The sequence below is a fragment of the Lontra canadensis genome, unplaced genomic scaffold, assembly GCF_010015895.1.
Source record: "Lontra canadensis isolate GAN:19392208 unplaced genomic scaffold, GSC_riverotter_1.0 scaffold43, whole genome shotgun sequence".
Lineage (NCBI taxonomy): Eukaryota > Metazoa > Chordata > Mammalia > Carnivora > Mustelidae > Lontra > Lontra canadensis.
In genome coordinates, this window is record NW_022631037.1 from 10,858,162 (window position 1) to 10,880,006 (window position 21,845).

Consider the following 21,845-nt stretch of genomic DNA (forward strand, 5'->3'; position numbering starts at 1 on the left):
AACTTTTGAAGAGTTTTAACAGAAATGTTAAAGATCTTTTAAAAGGGTATCTTGCAGGCCAGTATGTACTATTTGGAAAAGTGTTTATGGTATAAGGTGAAAACATATTACAAAACAATATGTACAGCATGATCCCATTTTTTATTTAAAGCACACAGCAGTCCAGCGGACAAAGGTTTATCTCATAGCATTGCGGGGCTTATCTCTGGGTATTGAGAGTGGAGGTTTTTCTTTCTGTTTGTATATTTCCTGACTTTTTTGCAGTTCACACTTACTACTATTGCAGTGTGTCATTTTCTTCTGTTTTTTTTTTTTTTTTTTTTTTTAAGATTTTATTTATTTATTTGACAGACGGAGATCACAAGTAGGCAGAGAGGCAGGCAGAGAGAGAGAGGAGGAAGCAGGCTCCCTGCTGAGCAGGGATTCCCGATGCGGGGCTTGATCCCAGAAGCCTGGGATCATGACCTGAGCCGAAGGCAGAGGCTTTAACCCACTGAGCCACCCAGGCGCCCCATTTTCTTCTGTTTTAAATGAACACATATGATAGCTGAGGGAGAGGACTCAGAAATATGCCAGGAATTAGAAAAAACTGCCTGAAAATTATACAGGCAGTAACATTTGTGATGTCCAGATTGTGGGCAGGGAGACCCTTCAAATGCCCAATAATATGGGAGTGGCTAAGCAGGCAACTGTATACCAACCTAGTGGGATATTATGTAGTCATTGGAAATGGCAAATAAGTAGATTGTTGATACTTGGAAGTGGGTATATGAAATGGGTAGAACAAAGCAGAACGTAATGTATATTTCACGTTGACTTCAACTATGTCAAAATGTGTATAAGTAGGTAAACAGATTTAGAGAATATACAGTGTGGTTAGCATCTCCTTCTCTATCATGGTAAATGCTTAACATAAATTTTACCATTTAACCATTTCAAGTTCATTATTCGGTGGCATTAAGTATGTTCACGATATTGTGCAAACCTCCCTACCATCCATTTCCAGAACATTATCATCATGCCAAGCAGAAACTCTGTGCCCATGAAAACTCTGCATTCCCTTTACCCCCTAAATCCCTGGTAACCACTATTCTACTTTCTGCCCCTAAGCTTTCTAGAAGTGGAAACAGTATTTGTCCTTTTGTTTCTGTCTTATTTCACTTAGTATAATGTTTTGAAGCTTCGTCGTATTGTAGAATGAGTCCGAATTTCATCCCCCTTTGAGACTAATGGCCCATTGCATGTATAACACCACAGTTGGTTTAGCCATTCACCCATTGATGGACATTGGGTTGTTTCTACTTGGTTGTCGAGAATGGCGCTGCTATGAACACGAGTGACCAAGACCCTGCTTTCAGTTCTTTTGTATGTTTACCTAGAAGTGCAATCACTGGATCATATGGTAATTTTATGTTTAACTTTTTGAGGACCTGCCAGCCTGTTGGTGTGTTTTTAATATAAAGCCCTTCAAGTTTATTTATACCTACGATCCCTAGTTCCTTTTGCTCTGCTTAATGCACACACGAATTATCAAGGGATTGCTACAGATGTGAAAACGTTTTGCTCTGTTGAAAGAGCCTTTACAGATCTTAAGATAGAATTTTTTTTAAGGTTTTTAAAAAAATTTATTCATTTGAGAGAGATACAGAGACAGAGAGAGCTCAAGCAGGGGGAGAGAGAGAAGCAGACTCCCCGCTGAGCTGGGACCACCCCCCAACAACGTGGGGCTTGATCCCAGGACCTGGAAATCATGACTGAGCCAAAGGCAGACAGATGCTTAACCATTTGAGCCCCCCAGGCACCCCAAGATAGAATGTTCTGAATGTGGCTGTGGAAAGCAGGGTCAACCCAGATGATTGAAACTTAACAGATGATTCCGGAACCCTTAGATTTTATCAGCAGCCTCAGTTTTTACCATCTCCCAAAAAGCTTTAACCAAGGTAAAATTTAAATGGATGGATTTATAATTGCTTTATTTTTGTCCAATTTAGCCAGAAGAGGGGAGACAGAGGAGGGAACCAAAAGACTGATTTTCCTAAGCTAGATTCCTCCATCCTGGATGGTTGAAAGGAGTTCTTTTGTTCTCTTTGTCTCAGTCACCTAGGTTCCCTGAGCTAACCAGTCATGAAGGACGTGTGAAGAGTTTTTCAGTTAATTGGGTTGAATTTGTGCAGTTTTCAGGAGCCCTGCAGTGGGTGCCGGAGAGAGGCAGGGCAGAGGATAAAAGCTTGTTTTGGGGCCCCTTAGAGTTCCCTCATTAATGATGGGAAACAGTCCTGCCCTCAGGAACTTTGAGACTTAGGAGTTCAGGGCTCCTGGTCCTTTAGGAACAGGAGAAAGAAGACATGTATAAAATCACCCCTTTTCTGAAGTAAAATGATGTAAATTGTTTCCAGTGATAAAGACCAGCTGGTTAAGTCAGGATAGCTCCGGTCAGACTGTATTTGCTTTTCTAGGCCTCTTCAAATAACCTTTTAGAATGGAGGTGGATACAAGTGAAGACATGGCCGTCAGGTGAGGCTTTCCTAGGAGACAGAGGATTGGTTACTCGTCTCCTTCCTCCATGCTGACGTCAAGGTGTGCGGGCTGTGCTCTCTTCCAGCCAGCGTCCCATGCTCCGTGGCCCCAGAAAAGTCAGTGTGTAGGCCTCAGCCGCCCCAGGTCCGGCGTACATTCTCCCTGGACACCATCCTCAGCTCCTACCTTCTGGGCCAGTGGCCACGAGATGCCGATGGGGCCTTCACCTCCTGTACCAATGACAAGGCCACCCAGGTAATGACGCGTTCTCCTAAGGGGATAGGGATGGGGGCGGGGGCTGGCTCAGGAGGCCTTTGGTCTACTTACAACTCTCAGTCACTGACATGATCTGTCCTGCGTTTTGGCTGTACGTCTTTACCATGTGGCTTCTCAGCATCTGATACTTACCAGCTCAGTTTTGTCTGTAAACCTACCGTGAAAACGAGCTTGCATCCCACCTGGCTGGTGGAAAAGAGAAGTCAGTCTGGGTTTCCCAGTCCGGCTTTGAGTATTTGTTTGTGGGTAAGCAAGAGTTGACTTTGGAATCTCTTCTAGGTTTTCAAAAATGAGCTTTACCTTTCTAAAATTAAGCAGGCCAACATTCAACCGAGTTTGCATTCCCCAGACAACTGGGAGAGGGGGCCAGAAAGTGTCTTGAGCCGGGATAGATTGGAAAGCAGTAGGAGTGGAAAGCTCTCAGATTGTGAAGACTCCCAGCCCTAGCCAGCAGCCCACTGGAGTCCAGTGGGACTGTTTAAGTCCTTTGGAGCCCAGGTCCTCCTGTCAGTATTTTTCTTCCTGGTGGTCTTTTCAATAAGAATCCTGAACTTCGAAGGAAACTCCTCGGGTCACCTGGCCCCTTGGCCAGTTTTCGAATAAGATAGTGTTCACCTGAGCAAGGGGTCATCTCCTATGTAAAATTATACAAAGATATTTCTTTTTTTTTTTTTTTAAAGATTTATTTATTTATTTGAGAGAGAGGGAGAGAGTGCACATGCAGGGGTGGGGAGGGGCAGAGAGAGAGAGAGAGAATTCCAAGCAGACTCCCTGTTGAGCCCAGAGCCCAACTTGGGGCTGGATCTCATGACCCTGAGATCACTACCTGAGCAGAATCAAGAGTTGGACTCTCAGCTAACTGACTGAGCCACCCAGGCACCCCATACAAAGATACTTTTTTTTTTTTAAAGATTTTATTCATTTATTTGACAGACAGAGATCACAAGTAGGCAGAGAGGCAGGCAGAGAGAGAGGAGGAAGTAGGCTCCCCGCCAAGCAGAGAGCCCGATGTGGGGCTCGATCCCAGGACACTGGGATCACCACCTGAGCCGAAGGCAGAGGCTTTAACCCACTGAGCCACCCAGGTGCCCCCAAAGATACTTCTTAATCTGATTCAGGACTTCATCATTCTTAGCAGTTGAGTCCAGTCTTTTCCCTTTTGACACATAAACCCATTCCTCTTCGACTTCAGAACAAACGACTTGTTCTCAGGAAAGAGGAAACAGGGTGGGTAGCATGGGGCCTCAGAAGCAGGCCTGCATCCTGGGGGGTCCTGGGCAAGTGAGCTCTTCCTTTGCAAGCCGGGAGCGTGTACCCGCTCGGCTTGCTTGCAGGTGGGGTGACAGCCCAGCATGAAAGTGTTTCGTTCCCTCACAACCCCCTGCCTCTTCTGTGCACATCCCGTTGGTCCCTTGCTTTTATTTATTATTTTTTTTTAGTAAGCTCCATTTTCAAAGTTGCTAGTGAACGTCTGAATGCCCAGTACTGTTCTCGGCATGTTGGAATGAAGGATAAGGAAATGAGAACAAGATTTGGCCTCTGTGAGTCTGAATGCCAGTTCCATGAAGGCCAGTGAACAGACAGCCAAGGGATGAGATGGGGCCAAATGTTTGGCATGGTTTAGAGGAGAGAAATTCTCATGGGAATGCCCCACCTTGAACCAGAAGGAATTTGCCGCAGCTGAGATCAGTGGCCCTCTTTCGATCTACGGACAGAATGCGAAGGGAGGACACGCTCCAGTGATGGACAGCAGGGGCCTGCCTCCTTGGAGCCCCAGGCACTGCTGTGCCCTGTATCCTTGGGAAAGGCTGAGTAAGACGCCTTCTGCTTTGCCCTCACAGGCCTGGAGTACACACTCCCTTCTCTTCGGAGAGGAGGGTTTAATTCAAAGAAGGTATCTAGTCAAGCAGGGCTTCCAGGAGGACAGGACCCAAGGCTCCTTCCAGTGTGCAAGCTCAAGTGTGACATCCCCCTTTGTCAGCTGCGGGCTTCCCACCTCTCCCTGCCCCTGTCACTTCCGGCCACCGACCTTCTAGGAAGCCTCTACCCCACTCCTTGGAGAGTGTTCTCTTTGTCAACTCAAGGGAGGGTTGGCCTCAGAAGTTCCCTGGCGGGATTTAGAGGCCTGGGCTCTAGGCTGTGTGTTTTTGCTCGGGCTCCAGCTGCAGGCCAGATCTTTTATATAACAAGTCTGGGCTTCTTGCCACGGCGAGACAGAGGTCAGCGATGCGCCTCCGTGGGTCTGGCAAGGCCAGGCTGTGCAGCTTTCCTCTTTTCCCGGGATGGGCTCCAGCCCTCGAGGAACTCTTAGCAACCTGTCAATATTGTGGCCGGAGTCAACATGTGGGAGAATTCTGATCAACGTAGGCATCCAAACCAAAGTATGCATCCTGCCCATCTTTCAGTGCTGGCCTTCTGGGAATTTTTGGCTTCTGGACTTGGGGCTCCAGTTACATTTTTGCTTGAGGCCCCCACTCCTCCCCAGCCTGGCACAGGCTACCTCCTTCAACACTGGCATTACACCGGGAAGCCCTGAGGCTCTCCTACGCTCTCCTAAGTGATTGGTATTCCTTCTCTCTGCAGCACGGGCATATCCCCAGAACGGACTAGAGATGAGGGAGGGGTTTTATTGGGGAGCTACAAGGGAGCATGGACAAAGGTAGAGGGAAAGTAGGGAGGCAGGATTTACCAAAGTCCTTGAAAGCTTTTATGTTGTTAAAAAAAAAAAAATAAATTGAGGCCGGCACCTTTCCCTCCTTCCTCTGAGCCCTTCCCTTGCCTTTTGCCCCTTCTCTTCCAGACATACCAGTGTTAGGACTCCTGCTGTGTCTGGCAGACAGGCCCTCACTTCTGCCCTCCTGTTTGCCCCCCGCCCCCCAACCCCAGAGCCAGCAGCTAGAGTGTGTGTTTTTGGAAACCACGTCAGCCCTGGTGTTCCCGGGGACATGCCTTCTAGTGAAGGCTGCAGCCTCTTGTTTCTAGAGGAAACAAGAATGCTCCCCGTTCCAAGCAAGTTTCTGACTTAGGCAGCAGACACAGAGCACCTGTCATTTGGATAGCCGAGCATGCTGCATTCTCAAATTTTTCTTGCAAGGTGGTTACTCCGATTATTTGGGGCAGGGGAGGAAGAGAGGGGGATGAGTCTTATTTGGTAGAATAGGGTGTTCTGTGAAGCTCTGCATGTTCTGAGACCGGGAGAGCCACGGGAGAGAGCTGCCCAGGTCTCCCAGAGACAAGCTGGGTGAGCCCAAGGAAGAGCTTGGGTACGGTGGGAGCGGGGCACAGAGCGGCCAGTCAGGGAGGACTGGCAAGGCTCCTGGATGGAGTCACCATCATCGGGAGGAGGTTCTTCGTGTGTTGGAGGACTTCCTCAGTTTTCTTCAGGCCAGTCTGAAGACGTTTTCCCCTCTCTGGACCACCGTGTCCCCAAGTCAGCTGGTAAACCCAAGCCGGCCACCGAGTGCTCTGGGCCGGCCTGGCTAGTGGCTGGGCCAGGGTTGGGTGCTGTCTCCACCTCCCTTCTTGCCATGCAAAGCCCTCATGTCTCCATGCGCTCTTCTGCAGGGAGGAAATGGTCTCACCACAGCTGGAATGACTGTTTGAGCACAGTTCCCCCGCTGGTCTCATCCTGCAGACACATGGGACCCCGGGTTCCCGCTCTGCCCGGCCCCCCATGCTGCTCATCCCAGCCCTGGGTGTGGGGCCTGGGCATGGCGCCTGGGCATGGCGCCTGGTTTCCAAACTGCCAAGCAAGACCAGTTGTTCAGCAGATGGCTTGACAGCAGCACAGAATATTTGAAAATGGGTCCGTGCTGGAAAATCCAAGGGTTCCATAGTCTCTGGAGGGCCGAGGCCAGTGGCCTTGGCCACCTCCAGCTGGAGTTCCTGGCCTGGGCCGGCAGACCACCCTCAGAGAGTCTTTTCCTGCCTGTGTTTCGCCAGAGTCCCCCGGGGGCTGAATCCCTTCCGACTGTCATGTTCCACACGTAGTCACTGAGCATCTGCACCAGGCCAGGCACCACGCTGTTCTTGGTCCCCACACAGGTATGCAGAGCTATGTTCCCAGGGCCTGCCAGGCCCTGCCAAGGTTCCTGGAGGCCGCGCGGCCGGGACTCTTGCCTGGGAGTCCAGGTGGAAAGTGAGTTGGGTTGGGGTCAGAGAACAAGGTTCCAGTTCGGAGGGTTTCGGCTCCCTCCCGCCCCTGCCTACTTGTTTTGACAGGCTGTTCTTTGGAAAGCTGCCCTCCATGCCCACCCCCAGTTAATCCTTCCGCATGTGGCGCTGGCAGCTCGGATGCCCAGGCAAGGCTTCCTGGCTTTGACCCCCACCCAGGCTGGCATAATCTGATCATCGTCCTGTACAGTTTGCTGATGTTGCTTATGGCTAGTACGTGGGCCTGCTTCTCTCTCGGCTAATCCCTGTGGGCCAGGGTGTTAAAATAAATCTGTTCCAGTGCCTGAATCCCCTTGACGAACATGACGCTTTGGTCTGGTGAGCTGAAGCTCCACTTCCAGAGGGTCATCTGGCTGCCGTCCTGCCGCATGGCTTGACCCTTGTTGTGCAATAAAAGGGGGACTCTTCAAAGGGTAGCCTTCCTTAGCTGTGGCTTTTCTGTGCTTCAGGGAGACCTCGGCTTAGACCTCTGCTGTGAGACCCAGAGGCGAAGCCGCCCATCTGCCCAGATGCACTGGAACTAGGGAGCAGGGCGTGGGCCCCACTCTTGACACACCCCATTCAGTCGGAGGGGCCGAAGCCCACATCCATGCATAGGCTTGCTTTACAGATGCTCAGATGTCCATGGCTTCAAGCACAGGATGACCTGCTGTCTTAGGTTCCCAGGGCTGCTGTGACAAATGATCTCAAACTCTGTGGCTTAAAACAACAAAACTTGATTCTCTCACAGATCCGGAGGCCGGAAGTTGAATTCTGTTTCACTGAGCCAAGATCAAGGTGCTGGCAGGGCTGGGTGCTGGGAGAGCCATCCTTGCATCTTCCAGCTTCTGTGGCTGCCAGTGCTCCTTGGCTTGTGGCCACATCACTCCGGTATCTGTCTTTGTGGTCACATCACCTTATCTTTCTCCGTGTGTGTCTGATTGCCCTCTGTCTCTCTTATAAGGACACTTGTAATGGCCCAGATTGTGTGGATAACCCAGGGTAATCTTAGCATCTCAGAATCCATAACTTAATCACATTTATAAAAACTTTACCATATAAGGTAACACACATGATTCCAGGAATCAGGATCTGGTATCTTTGCAGGGCCATTTTTCAGGCTGTCACACCAACTGACCTCACCTTCTCCTGCTTTGCCTCTTGCTCACTCTGCTCCAGCCACACTGGCCTTGCCTCTTTATCATTCTCAAACAAACCATGCTCACTCCTGCCTCAGGGCCTTTGCACTGGCTGTTTCTGCCATCTGGATCTCTTGTACCTTAGATATCTGCCTGGCTCGCTCCCACATCCCCTTCACGTTTTCCTTCAGATGTTGCTTTTTAATTGAGGATGTCCCTGACATTTAAAATCATGTTCCCCTGTCTAGCATTCCTATCTCCTTTCATTGCTGTGTTTTTCTCTTAGTACTTATCACTGTGTCCCCAGCTAGAACATAAACTCAAAGGGAACAAGGAATTTTGTTGTTTTGCACATGGCTGTGTCGCCAGCACCTGGAGCAGTACCTGACATGCGGTGTGTGTTCAGTAACTGTATGTTCGGTGTGTGGGTGATGTGTACTCTGAGCTGTCTGTACAGAGGAGACGAGCAGAGGAGAGTCAGTAAGAGATACACAAGTTAGATGGGCTCCCCAAGGGGCAGGCTGGGAAGACTTGGTAGGGTAGGCCCTCTTAGATGGAGAGGGCAGGCTTAGAAGTCCAGGGTAAGGGGAGAAAGGAGGCAGAGCTAGGTTTGCCTGGGTACAGAGAGCGAGGGTGAGGGCCCATGGGATGGAAGGTAAGACAGCGACATCTGTGACCAGGGCATAGCCAGGTGTTGTGGCAAAGCAGTGACCTTGTGTATGGTTTACACAGGGGTGGCCCTGGTTGCTAGAAGATGTGGCTGAGCAGAGGGAGGTGAGGTAAGATGGACCGAGAGACATGATCCCTGTTTGGCGTGAATTTTCACATCCTTTCTAGACTCCACTGTCAACCCACGTGTCTCCTTCCACCCCCTCACACCTCTCCGAAGGAAGAAGGCAGTTGAAGAGCCTGTAAGAGATGTTAATGGGTGGGGCTGTTGTGAGTGTGGTACCTTTCCGATGGAAGGGAAGTGGGCATCATCACCTTCGCCATCCCACCTCTGTGGCCTGTACGCGAACTCAGCTTGGATGAGCAGAGCTAACGATCTGTAGGGCTGGCTTTGAAGCCCGGGGCGGGGAGATGCGTTTGTGTGTCTGCTGGGCCGAGGAGACTGTGGGAGAGGGGGACCTCCTCGTTTGCAGTATGCGCAGCAGCTCTCCTGAGGCTCCGTGTACTGGCACCCCAGTTCGGGGAGATGCAAGCATTGGGAAGTCGACCAGCTAGCCGCTTGGTTGCCGAATGCTATCAGAGCTAGCTCTGCCTCCAGGGCTTGGGCTGTGGCCTGAAGGATGTGCTGCCTGCCCTCTTCCTGAAGGAGGGGGCCGCGGACTCTGGAGCCCCGGCTGGTCTTCCTTGTGGCGCGGTCAGGGAAGGAGGGTGGGGTAGCCATCTTACCCTGGCTGTGTTGCACAGGAAAGGCCCTGGTCAGCAGCTGGGAGAAGGAAGAGCCAGGGAGACTCAGCTCCCTGTTGCCCCTCTGTCCAGCTGTCGCATGGGGCAGTCTGCTCTCCACCCCCTCCTCGGCTCTTCTTCACAGCTGTTGGGTGGTGAGTGGTTGGGTTTTTTTTCCCCTGCTCTTATCCTCCCCCTTTTCTGTTTGCAACAACCTCTCGGGGGAGGTCAGCAGATCTGCTGGAAGAGATGGTTCCCAGGCCCTCATGGTTTGGCAGCTCGTGCAGAGAACTTAGAGCTGGTTCCCCTGGAACATTCCCCCTTGGGCCCCTCCCTTGGAATGGAAGCAGGGGTTGTTGGTGGTGGGAAGTGATCTAGTCCTCCTTTGCCTCCTGCTTGAGCCAACAGCTTCCTCCCTTAGGTTGGGGCCCAGGAAATGGGTCTGCGACTCCCCCTGCCTCAATCTTGGGTCCTTGGCCTTCCTATGCAGCCAGGGAGGGGGATATGGTCGACTGAGAGGTCTTTTCCCACAAAGGGCAGCACAGGGCCCAGGAGAAGGAGCTGTGATAAAGCCAGGAAGGCTCAGGGTCAGGGCTGAGTTCAGAATTCTGGCTTCCTCCTTGCTGAGAATGTCCCCTCCCCTGACTATTCAGGCGGACTTTGGGGCCCCCAGCATTCAGTCCATGTGCAGGGAAAAATCATGAAGCCAGCTGGAGATGCTGCGCTACATGGAAGCCTCCTGCTTTGGTCAAAGATGGAGGATGGGGGACCCCTACTGACATTTTTCCTGTTTTACCAAGTAATGACTGCTTACTGGAGTCCCGCCTAGTAACTTGTTTTGCATGACGCTCCCAGGATCCCAGACCTATGCCAGGCCCATAAAGGGTCCAAGAAATGAGGATGCCGGTGGTTCCCTGTGCCTGTGTTCTTCTGGGGCTGGTTGGGATAGGGAGGGCAGGACTTGTCCCGTGGGGAGCACCTGGAATAGCTGGGGCTCTTGAATCCATGTGTAAAGATGACAAGAGAGTAAAAGCAGATTGGCCTTGTTGGCTTATCAGGGAGGGCTTCCTGGAGGACGTGGACTGGGAGAGAGGCAGTGCAGGTGGAGAAGCCTCAAAGAATAAAAGAGGCGGGCAGTGTTTGGGAGGCTGATGACCAGACGACAGAGAAGCCTTCAGAGAGCCACCACTTCTGACCAGGAAGTGGCTGCTTCCCTGGAGCCTGCCTGAGAAGCCGCTCTGTCTCATGGGGTTTCTCTCCCTGCAGACGCCCCTGTGCTGGCAAGAGCTGGAAGGAGAGCGGGCCAGCTCCTGTACACACAAGCGCTCGGCGTCCTGGGGCAGCACAGACCACCGAAAAGAGGTAACTGACTCCTTTGGCTCGGTGGCCATTGTAGCTGCCTCCTGCCTAGGCCCAGCGTCGTGGATGCGTCTGCTCCAAAGTGGCCTCAGATCTTTGGTCTCACTTGCCTTTTCCTAACCTGTCAGTGTCATGGCCTAGCTTAGGAGTCCATACCTTCCCACCGGCAGGAGATTTGCGAGGGACTACAGGTGCCCTCCAGCAGCCGGGAGCAGGGTGGGACCCGCCACTGTTCTCCGTGTGCTTTGGGGTTGTATCTGGATAAGCCATTCCGAGGCTGGAGGAAGACAGGGAGTGAGTTTCTGGGAACTGGAAGCCTCCAACCTCACCACCTACTTAACTATGCATCCAGCCTTTTTTTTTTTTTTTTTTTTGTTAAAATTTTTTTTAGATTTTATTTATTTATTTGACAGCACAAGCAGGGGGAGTAGCAGGGAGAAGCAGGCTCCCCACTGAGCAGGGAGCCCGACACGGGGCTTGCTCCTAAGACCTTGGGATCATGACCTGAGCTGAAGACAGATACTTAAACAATTGAGCCACCCAGGCATCCCATCCAGCCTTTTTTTTTTTTTTTTAATATTTTATTTATTTATTTGACAGACAGAGATCACAAGTAGGCAGAGAGGAAGGCAGAGGGGGCGGGAAGCAGGCTCTCTGCTGAACAGAGAGCCCAGTGCGGGGCTCGATCCCAGGACTCTGGGATCTCATGACTTGAGCCAAAGGCAGAGGCTTTAACCCACTGAGCCACACAGGTTCCCCCAGCCTTATTTTTAGAAGAAGAGAAAAATATTTTTGTGTTCCCACTTTTCACTGGCCCTCCCCCTCTCTCGGGAGGATGCCAGTCACTGAGGCTGAGTAGAGAGCTGCACAGACAGGGATCCTGGGCCATAAACCACCTCCACCTGCCACGCCAGCTGGCAGCGCCTAAGGGCCAACCCTCTGGGAGTCCCCTCGAGCCACTCTTGGTTGCAAGAACAGAGAGAAAATGTGAAGGGAATGATCTTCAAGTTAAAAGCCAGTGGGAAATACAGAGTATGTGAAGTTTGGAATGATCAGTAAGCAAGGTGTTTACACTAAGCGTGGTCATGGTGTGAATGGTGCCTGAGAGCAGATCTAAAACCACTTCTTGGCAGTGGTCATAACTTGTATGGCAGATCTCCTCTCTGATTCCTATTTAATTTGGAACCATATTTATTTATTTATTATAAATTTTTATTAAAAAAGATGTTTATTTGATAGGTCTTTTGAAAGATTTTATTATTTATTTGACAGAGACACAGCAAGAGAGGGAACACAAGCAGGGGGAGTGGGAGAGGGAGAAGCAGGCTTCCCGCCGAGCAGGGACCCCGATGCGGGGTTAGATCCCCCATGACCTGAGCCGAAGGCAGACGCTTAATGTCTGAGCCACCCAGGCGCCGCAATTTGGGCCCATATTTAAAAAGATCTGCATTTCCCCAGCCTTCGCCAGCTGAGGGCGAGTAGGTGGAGAATTACACATGTGACAGGGATAATAATCCAAACCATTTCTAATAATGCGTAATTGTTACAAGATACGGAAGTCAGGACAAAATCTGAGACTCCCTCTTGAGCGTGGGCTCCTTGCTCAGTGCAGTCTCCTTTAAAATGAGGGGGGGGGCGCCTGGGTGGCTCAGTGGGTTAAAGCCTCTGCCTTCGGCTCAGGTCATGATCTCAGGGTCTTGGGATCGAGCCCCGCATCAGGCTCTCTGCTCAGCAGGAAGCCTGCTCCCCCCCATCCCTCTCTCTGCCTGTCTCTCTGCCTACTTGTAATTTCTGTCTGTCAAATAAATAAATAAAATCTTTTAAAAAATAAATAAATAAATAAAATGAGGGGGAAATCCTTCCAACCTTCCTGGTCCCAGGGCCTCTGAGATAGCTGTAAATAAATGGACTTTGAAGAGTGAATTCAAGGGACGCCTGGGTGGCTCAGTTGGTTAAGCGGCTGCCTTCGGCTCGGGTCATGATCCCAGCGTCCTGGGATCGAGTCCCACATCAGGCTCCTTGCTCGGCAGGGAGCCTGCTTCTCCCTCTGCTTCTGCCTGCCTCTCTGTCTGCCTGTGCTCGCTCTCTCTCTCTCCCTCTGTCTCTGACAAATTAAAAAAAAAAAAAAAGAGTGAATTCAAAATCATTTCCCATTTCTATTAATAGCGTGGTATTCCACGCCTTTGGAATTCGTGAAAGAAAAATGGTTTCGGCATTGCGTATTTTGAATTTTTTGGAAACTGATCCATCTGATTCATTTTTCCAACTGATCCGTGGAATACATGAAATTCAGGAACCGCAGATACCTCGTTCATAAGGTCTCTGGCTTGCTCGATGAGCGTATCATCAGTTCTGAACTCACCGAGCTTTCCTGGGAAGTTTTCCATCTTCCTCTTAGGCATTTTGATGGGTCTTGGGCAGCAGCCGCACCAGGGAGGAGGGACCTCCGTGCTCTTTAGCTTTGCTTCACCTGCCTCTTCCCCCTCCCATCTCTGGGCTGCCAGATTTCTAAGTTGAAGCACCAGCTGCAGAGGACGAAGCTAAGCCGCAGCGGGAAAGAGAAGGAGCGGGGCTCCCCACTGCCAGGGGACCATGCTGTGCGGGGAGCCCTGAGGGTATGTATGTGTCCGCCCCCTTCCTGGGCCTGCGCCCCTTGTCGTCACCCCGTGGGGGCAGGTCCTCACAGGTCTTATGGTCGCTGATTGAGCCTGTCGATGCTGCCTGCCCTGTGGCCACCTGGCTGCCTAGGTGGTTTAGGTGCCAACTCGGGCTCGCTGAGTGAACCCAGGAGGGCCAGTGGTTCTCCCCTCCACCCCCACACCCCCTTACCATTGACCCAGTGGTGAGCCTGCACACTCCAGAAGCACGCTCTAGACCTCTCAACGCACTAACTTCTGAAGAAAAGCCCCCTGAGTTTTCCTACTGCAGTCGGCCCTGTCCCCAGATCCTCCTTGACCCACTTGGTTCTGCTGTGTAGACATGACCTTACCCTCCCTGGTCAGAACTAGTAACTCTGCGTGGCTTGCGGGGCCGGGGACGAGGGTGGTCTGTGATCACTCTGTCTGCCTCCTCCTCAGGCATCCCCTCCCAGCTTCCCCTCAGGGTCACCTGTCCTGCGACTCAGCCCCTGCCTGCACCGGAGCCTGGAAGGGCTCAACCAAGAGCTGGAGGAGGTGTTTGTGAAGGAACAGGGCGAAGAGGAGCTGCTGCGGGTGAGTGGGGCGCACCCTGGATGCGGGACAGCCAGCGGCTGGCTGAGGGTGGGTGCAGGCCGGCGGGACTCAGGCTCTCTGGGGGACTCCGGGCCATGGCGTGTCGGGAGCACGGTGCAAACACCAGCCTGCACAAGGAACACAAATCGAGTTCATTAGATCCGAATAGACTTGGCCAGCAGGACAGCAGAGCCGGGCGGTGGAGCGGAGGCAGGCTTGTGGTGCTGGGTGGGAAGAGAGGGAGCCGGCCTTAAGTGGAGGGGGACTCCGCAGCCAGGAGGAGGGGTCTCGGCATTGCTCTTCAGCTTACCGACCAGCTCTCTGCTCCCCGCCTTCTCATCCCTGTCACCATCACTGTCCCCTTCCCATGCCTCAGTCGCCTGTGTCCTTCACCTCTCCCCCCATGTCCACCTGGGGACCTGCATTCATCCATGTCCAGGTACCCCTGGGCAGCCTCCCCCGACCCCACCCCACTCCCAGGCAGAATCATGTGCTGCGTTTTCTGCCATCTCAGGCACGGTCTTAATACTGACACAGGACAACGGGACAGTGCCAGTTGGGCAGTATTAACATAATTCTAAGGGGTACACTCCTCAGTTTATGAGTTACGTACTGGTTGGTTTTTAATCGATGTCCGTGTTGGATTTTATACCCACCCAGACACCTGCACACAGTTCGGTGAGCCGTGGGCACTAGTACCAGGAAGCAAGGAGGGTTATTTCCTATGTGATGAGGACGTGCGTGCCTGTCCTGCAGGGGCTCGCGTGGTTCACCCCTTAGCATGCTTCTCACATGTTCATCTTTGCGTTCCCGGAGAATGTCCCCACCCTCAAGGCTTACACCCTGCTGGTGGCGTCACCTTGACAAGACCGCACAAATAAGCATGTGATTCTAGATTGGGTTGCAAGGGCCAGGGGAGAAATAAAAAGAGGGGCTTTCCCTTGAATCAGTGACTTGAGAAAGCCGTGTCCCGGTGTCGCTGTGTGTCAGGGATAGTGGCCAGAACAGTGAGGGGAGGAGCTTAAGGGACATTGGCGCTCTGCCGGCCCCGAAGAGAGGGGCCTGAGAGTACTTCCCCACCCTCTTCCCTGGCAGATCCTTGATATCCCTGATGGGCACCGTGCCCCAGCTCCCCCCCAGAGTGGCAGCTGTGACCACCCCCTCCTCCTTCTGGAGCCTGGCAGCCTTGCCAGCTCTCCCTCCATGCCCCTGGCATCCCCCCAGCCTTCGGGCCCGGCCAGCCGTGAGGAACACCGGGGTACAGTCGAGGAGCTGGCATCCATCCCTCATGACAAAGGTAAGCTAAGGGGGTCTGGGCAGGGCCCGCCTGAGGTCCAGGGGGCCCTCCATGCGCTTTCCCCCTCTAGTCAATTTCAAGCCTGGGAGTTCTTACTAACCAACTAGAATATCTTCATGGGTCGCCTTTATTCTGTATGCCATACTAGCCATAGAAACAGTGCTTTCCACAGATTCTGATTTATAATTTATACAAAGTCTCTGCACTTGCACTTCTAGTCTCAGTGGGACCCAGGCAAGCAGCGCCTCTCATCCTCCTGTTTCGGCTAAGGTTAGCATGTGGAGTGGAAAGCCTGTGGGTCTGTCCGGCTGGTCCACTGTGCACATTACTAGCAACAGGTTTCAAGGCAGTTGGGAAAGACAGACAATGAGCAAATGTGGTCTCTCGCCCCGGGGTCACACTGCTTGACCCGGATTGAAACCCACCCTTTCCGACTCCAAATCTCTACTTTGTCCTGTGCCCTGGCTCCTTCCCGGGAGGATGAGACCCAAGCCCTTCCTCCCCACGATAACGACCCTCCTCTCCTATAGCATTGTGGCCTGCCTCCTTGAACTGCATCCTCACAACGGCCTGTGAGGTAGGCAGGTCAAGGGCATGTCTCACACTTGGCAGAGGTAAACAGAGCATAGAGTAATAAGGAATAAATGACAGATAAATACAGATAAAGTCCATATTGGCAGCCTAGACCAAGTATGTTCGCTGCGTGGAAAGGGAGAGGGATTTTATCCCACGAGTGGGGTTGAGTAAAGACTGTACAAGAGCTCTTCCTGGAGGAAGGGATAGCTTCATAACACTGTGGAGAGGATGAAGCTGTGATATGTTGTAGCAGGGTGGTGTGGTCTTGGAAGAAAGCAGGGAGACAGAAGTTAGGATTCCTTTAATGACGACTTGGAGTCCCAATTGTAGTCTGCCTCCTGGGAATACAGAATTTCTGTTAGACCTGATTTTTCCATCAAAACAACTATATTTTTTTAAAAAGATTTTTTTATTTACATATTAGAGCACAGAGGCAGAGGGGCAGAGGGAGAGAATCCCAAGCAACCTTCCCATTCAACATGGAGCCTGACGTGGGGCTCGATCTCAGGACCCTGAGATCATGACCTGAGCTGAAATCAAGAGTCGGTCGCCCAACTGACTGAGCCACCCAGGCACCCCTCAACTATAATTTTTTAATCCTGCGTAACGAGGTACAGACTTTCATAATCTGCCTCAAAGCTGTCTTCAGGTAAAGCATGGTCAGACAATGTGGATTATTAGCATAACACTGCCAACCCCCCTACCACGTGTCCTAGTCTCACCCCTTTACACTGAAGCCTGAGCCCAGGAAGGCAAAGAGCCTCCTTTCCTTCAGCTCCACTGACCTCAGCTTCACTCCTTTTGCAGCCTCTTCTCCAGGCCGCCCAGCCTGCCTTGAAGACAGCAGCCCGTCTCCGGTCCTTGCCTTTGCCGCCTCCCCTCGGCCCAATCATAGCTACGTCTTCAAACGGGAGCCCCCGGAAGGCTGCGAGAGAGTGCGTGTGTTTGAAGAGGCCGTGTGAGTACCTCCTGTGGACGTTGCACCGTGGACAGGACAGGGTGGGGTCGGGATGGGGGTGACAGCCCTGCGCTGTGCTCTCTGACAGGCCTTTCTTCCTCCTTGGACTCTCTCTCGGCCTGGGGCCATGGTCAACTTCAGATGCTCTGGATCGCACTTTTTCGGCGACCAAACTTGTTGACATTACCTACTCGTAGCCCTTCAATCTTTGCTTATCATGATCTCTGTGGAAACCTGCTCCCTGCCCACATGCCAGCCACTAGTGCTAGGGGAGCTGGAAAGGAAAGAGATCTGAAACCCAAACCCTTTGTTTTTTTTTCTTTTTTTTCCCCCCATCCCTAGGAAAGGTGTGAGTTTGCTAGATGGTAATCGGAGAGAGAGAGAGAACATACTAGTAGTTCTTTTCAGGCAAAGAGGGGAAGTGTCTTGTCCCCGGTGGAGTGGTGGGAGGGGGGCCTGAACAGCTTCCTCCCTGCTTCCCAGTCTTCACCCTGGGGCTGTAGTAGTTCAAATGTCATGAACTCCCAGACGGAAATTTCTAGTCCTTACAAGGAAGGACTGTGGAATATTCCCAAGCCAGGTGGGGCAGTTCAGAAGTCGTTCTGATGTTGACTGACTTCCTTACCACAGTGCCTTCCCATCAGCAGAGAGGATCAAGGGCTGAACCTTTCCAGACACCCACCCGGTCCCCCATAGCAGGCACCCCAAAGAGCTCATTTCCTTCCCCCCCACCAGCTTCACAGTCAGCGGGACAGATTCTCAGTCAGGAAGACTTTTCCTGGCCATGTGAGCTGAGATGTCGCTAGGACAGGGTTGGAGCCTTGAGAGCTCCAGTCGTTGAAGCCTGAGCTTCAGCTCAGGTGAGGGAGAGGACAGTGTGTGGTAGCGACAGAGGGTACAGCTCGAAGGCAGAGTGGGAGTTAGGGAGAAAACATGGCCCCCCAGGCTGTTTGCTCCCAGCTTCGCTACGTAGCTGTCCAAGAACCCTGGGTCCTCGGGCGGTGTGGAGGAAAAGACCAGACTGGGCTCGTGTGTCTCTCCCCAGTCCACGTTACGCTTGAGGAGCCACAGTCTGGGATCACTTGTGGAAATGAGGCTGGTGCCTTTCCTGACTCTTCCGCACTCGTGACTGCCAACATGGGTCTTCAAGCTTCCTGCTCCTGCGTTAATCCTTTGAGAGAGATGGTGACTCCTGGGGCCCTGGGTGGCTCAGTCGGTTAAGCATCTGACTCTTGATTTTGGCTCAGGTCATGATCTCAAAAACAAAAACAAACAAACAAAAAAGGTGGTGACCTATAGATTGCTTTCCAAGAGGCCCTGGGAGAGAAATTCTCAGCTCAGTGGGGCCTCTCCCGTGTATCAGCTTGCCCATTGGGAAAGTTCTTATGTTTCACAGTTCTTCTGTCTCATTTTCCTTTTCCTAGCTGCTGATCCTGTAAGATGGTCTGGATTTCCCAGGAGGGGAGTCAAGCCATTCAGGGTCAAACCATTCACCCTCATGTCCTTTGAGTGGGGCTTGGCCTCCTGGGGCACCTTCCCCAGGTGGGCATGCACACACTGAAGCATTCCCCTCTCCTGCCCATTCCTCACTGTCCGTAAGGTGGGATTCTTGTAAACCCTTCTTGGTCAGGGGAGACCTGGCCCCTGTGGACGCCACTGGGACCCCAGGCCTTCCCAGAGACCCCCAGCACAGGGGTCTTCACCTCTTTCTTCCCCCTCTTGCCCTGGGCTCACCCCTGCCCTCCTGCTGTCTCCCTCTTCTTCCTGGATTTGGAATTACTAGAATTCTGCAGTTAGAATGGTCATCAGTTTACCATGCTATACGCTAAGTGCATTTTCCTGTCTGTACATTATACGTGAAGAGGAAGGCGATCGAGGGATCTCCCGGTAACAGAGCTTCACCATCGCACCACACCTTGGCCTTCCTAGGAGCCCTCACAACCAGCGGCTTCTCAGCTGCTTCCCCCTTAAAGTATGGCCAGATGCTCCTCGTCTTATCATAGGGATTCATTACTCCAGAACTCCCTGACCTCCCTCCTTTCATCCTTCTGTTTCTTCCACATGATCAGAGGAGTGGGGTTGGGAGGGTGGGTCAAGACCACCTGTTAGAGCCCAGAGCTCCTGGTCGAAGGTCGAAGGTCGGCCCGCTTTCTCACCCGGGTTGTTACCCTTGTGTCTGAGCAAGGGTTTTGGAAAATCACACTTTTCAAATGTGTTCAAGAATGAGATTCCTTAGGTCAGTAGATTTCAATAGGACACCCCCCCTCCACCCCCGGCCAGGAGACATTTGGCAATGTCAGGGAACATTTTGGGTTGTCACAACTTAAGGGAGGCACAGGTGCTCCAGGCTTCTAGTGGGGAGGTGCCAGGGTCACTGTTAAGCACCCTCCAGTGCCCAGGGCAGCTCCCCACAACCACAGATTATCCGGCTCAAAATGTCAATAGTGCTTATGCTGAGAGACCCTGCTTCAGGCTATGCAGTGTCTTAGGAAATCATTTTGCCTCTGTCTCTGCTTTTAGGCAAGCAGCCTGCCCTCAAAACACTGTAGTGATGAAACCTCTCAAAAGATCCCTTGGTCTCCTCTTCTAAAATCATCTCATCAGGAAGTTCTCCTTCCCATCTAGCTTCAATCCCTCCTGTTTCTAGCTGAAGTAGATTTCCTGTTGTTCAGCCATATTTCTCATAAATGGACTACTGAGCCTAAAGACTGGTGGTTGCTCCGTGGCCTGTAGTTCTTTGAGTAACTTTGAGTAAGCACCCTGCTTGAACAGACACCCAGCTCCCCTGACGCCGTGGCACGTCCTATCCCTTCTCACTGGCTGTTTCTCTCCCTGTGTGTGTGTGTTTCTCTCTCCAATCTCCAGGTCCCCAGGCCCTGACCTGGCCTTCCTGACTTCCTGTCCTGACAAGAACAAAGTCCATTTCAACCCAACCGGCTCGGCCTTCTGCCCCGTCAGCTTGATGAAGCCCCTCTTCCCCAGCATGGGCTTCATTTTCCGTAACTGCCCCTCAGGCCCGGGGTCCCCCCTGCCCCCTGCCAGCCCCAGGCCTCCGCCTCGGAAGGATCCAGAGGCCCCCAAAGCCGCCTCGCTGCCGTTCGAGCCGTGGCAGCGCACCCCGCCGTCAGAAGAGCCCGTGCTTTTCCAGAGTTCCCTGGTGGTCTGAGGGCCCCAACCCTACCACTTAGCCATGGAGACCAGTGCCTTGGTGGCAGGCCCCTCACTCGCTCCCCTGAGGTGGGGGATGAGGGAGCCCTTCCCTCGCGGCCTTCGAGCACTTTCATTGATTGTGTCAAAGCCCCGCGTCCTCCTCCTGAGGGACACTGGCCCCTCCAAATGTGAGGGGACCTGCCTTCTCCACTAGCAGCTGGGCAGCTCACAAGTCACACCTGTGTTCCTGCTGCCTCTCTCACTTGGTGGAAAATTCACCTGAAGGTCTTGAGTCACCCCACCCTGGGGTGTGAGTCCAAAGGACTGTCTGTGGGGCCCTTGACCTTGTCATGGAGCAAGCTGGCCATGATGGAAGGAGAGGGAGCCCCACAGATTTCCTTCCCTCTCCTCTACAGACATGGAGAGGAGATCTGAAGAGAGCCCCATCCTCTCAGCCCCCATCCCCTTGCCTCCCTCTCACTGGAGGAGCTGACCAAAGCAGCCCTAAAGGGGCCAAAACACTTGACCAATCCAGCTGCTGGCAGAGGGGGGAACCAAGCGTTTTTCCCAAGTGGCATTTTCATCTCGCTTTCACCCTAAGATTGTTCTCAGCGGCAGCCCGGCTTGCCCAGCCCCAGGTGGGTGGTGGCGGAGAGGGAGAGCTGGCGTTCCTCCCGGTGACAAGCGGGACTCCACACGCCCCCCCCCCACCTGCCCCGGGACTGGGGTGGTTTAGAAAAATGCCTATTTTTCTTGTATCGATGTAGAAACTCTATTTTCTCCCAAAGACACTATTTTTGCAGCTGTTTGAAGTTTGTATATTTTCCGTACTGCAGAGCTTACACAAAATTGAAGAATGTTAATGTTCAAGTTTTCTTATCCTGTGTTTAAAAGTTGTTTTTTTGCAGATCTTCGTGTTAATAGACCAAATAAATAAGTATTCCCAGCAGCTTGAGGTTCTGATAAACATTTTTAGGGGAGGGGAATGGGATGGAGATTGAACGTGTTATATTGAGCATCCTTGTCTTCAAGAGGGGTCTTTACTTAGCATGGGATGATATGGATGTGGGTGTTGTATGCATGTGGGCGTTATGTGGATGTGGGTATTAAATGGATGCACAGAGTCCCTGTCTTCAGGTCACCAGGCTGGGATTCTTTAGATGGACATCTAAGCAATAGGTCCACGGAAAGGCTGTCCAGAATGAAGAGCGTGGTGTTGGTGGGGTGAAGGAGTCAGTGGGGGAAGCCACTAATTCTCGGATGAGTCTGGGAACGCTCCCTGGGGAGAGTGGGTTTCAGAGAGGAAGCAACGGTGACCAAGTTTGACAGTGTGGGTGCTCCTTGCACCGTAAAGGGGAACAGGACAAGGGAATGGTCATCGGGTTGAATCTCTTGGCCCAGTTTTAGGGAAGCTTTAGCCCTTCTGGAGTATTTGTTCCATCTCGTGAGGACCCAGAACACAGGGGTTTACGGCCTCTCAGCTTTATAGTGCTGCACCTGTAAGATCTCAGAGGCTGTGGGGAGAACTCAGAATAACCATCCCGACATGCTGATGGCGCGTTACGATTTACAGACATTTTCACGACATATTATCCCCACCATATGGGTGACTACCCCAAGGTCAGGCATAATAACTACAGTCAAATCTATGTCAGAAGACCATTTACCAGCTCAGTAAGCAACAGATACCGCGTTAGAGATTGACATAAAATGTTACCAAAATATCACAGCAACCCAATGAGAGAAATTGATAGATGCCACTGGACTGATGAGAGGACAGGAAGATTGTATAACTTTACCTCCAAGACGCAGATACA

At 52.1% G+C, this 21,845-nt stretch overlaps 1 protein-coding gene across 4 annotated transcripts in view; it reads left to right on the forward strand.

Annotated features, from left to right (window-relative positions):
• FAM117A (family with sequence similarity 117 member A) overlaps window positions 1-20,977 on the forward strand; it is a 45,014-nt gene extending 24,037 nt beyond the window's left edge. Inside the window, exons 1-9 of one of the 4 annotated variants that reach the window (XM_032872144.1) lie at window positions 1,385-1,402; window positions 2,457-2,514; window positions 2,603-2,772; window positions 10,743-10,838; window positions 13,340-13,450; window positions 13,913-14,047; window positions 15,143-15,344; window positions 16,728-16,878; window positions 19,744-20,976. In XM_032872144.1, coding sequence (XP_032728035.1) covers window positions 1,400-1,402; window positions 2,457-2,514; window positions 2,603-2,772; window positions 10,743-10,838; window positions 13,340-13,450; window positions 13,913-14,047; window positions 15,143-15,344; window positions 16,728-16,878; window positions 19,744-20,044 — 1,227 coding nt within the window. In that variant the 5' untranslated portion in view covers window positions 1,385-1,399 and the 3' untranslated portion in view covers window positions 20,045-20,976. Of the gene's footprint in view, window positions 1-1,311; window positions 1,403-2,456; window positions 2,515-2,602; window positions 2,773-10,742; window positions 10,839-13,339; window positions 13,451-13,912; window positions 14,048-15,142; window positions 15,345-16,727; window positions 16,879-19,743 lie in introns of those variants that run through there. The other 3 variants (XM_032872143.1, XM_032872140.1, XM_032872141.1) reach the window with 3 other exon arrangements.
• Window positions 20,978-21,845: the final 868 nt, after the last annotated feature.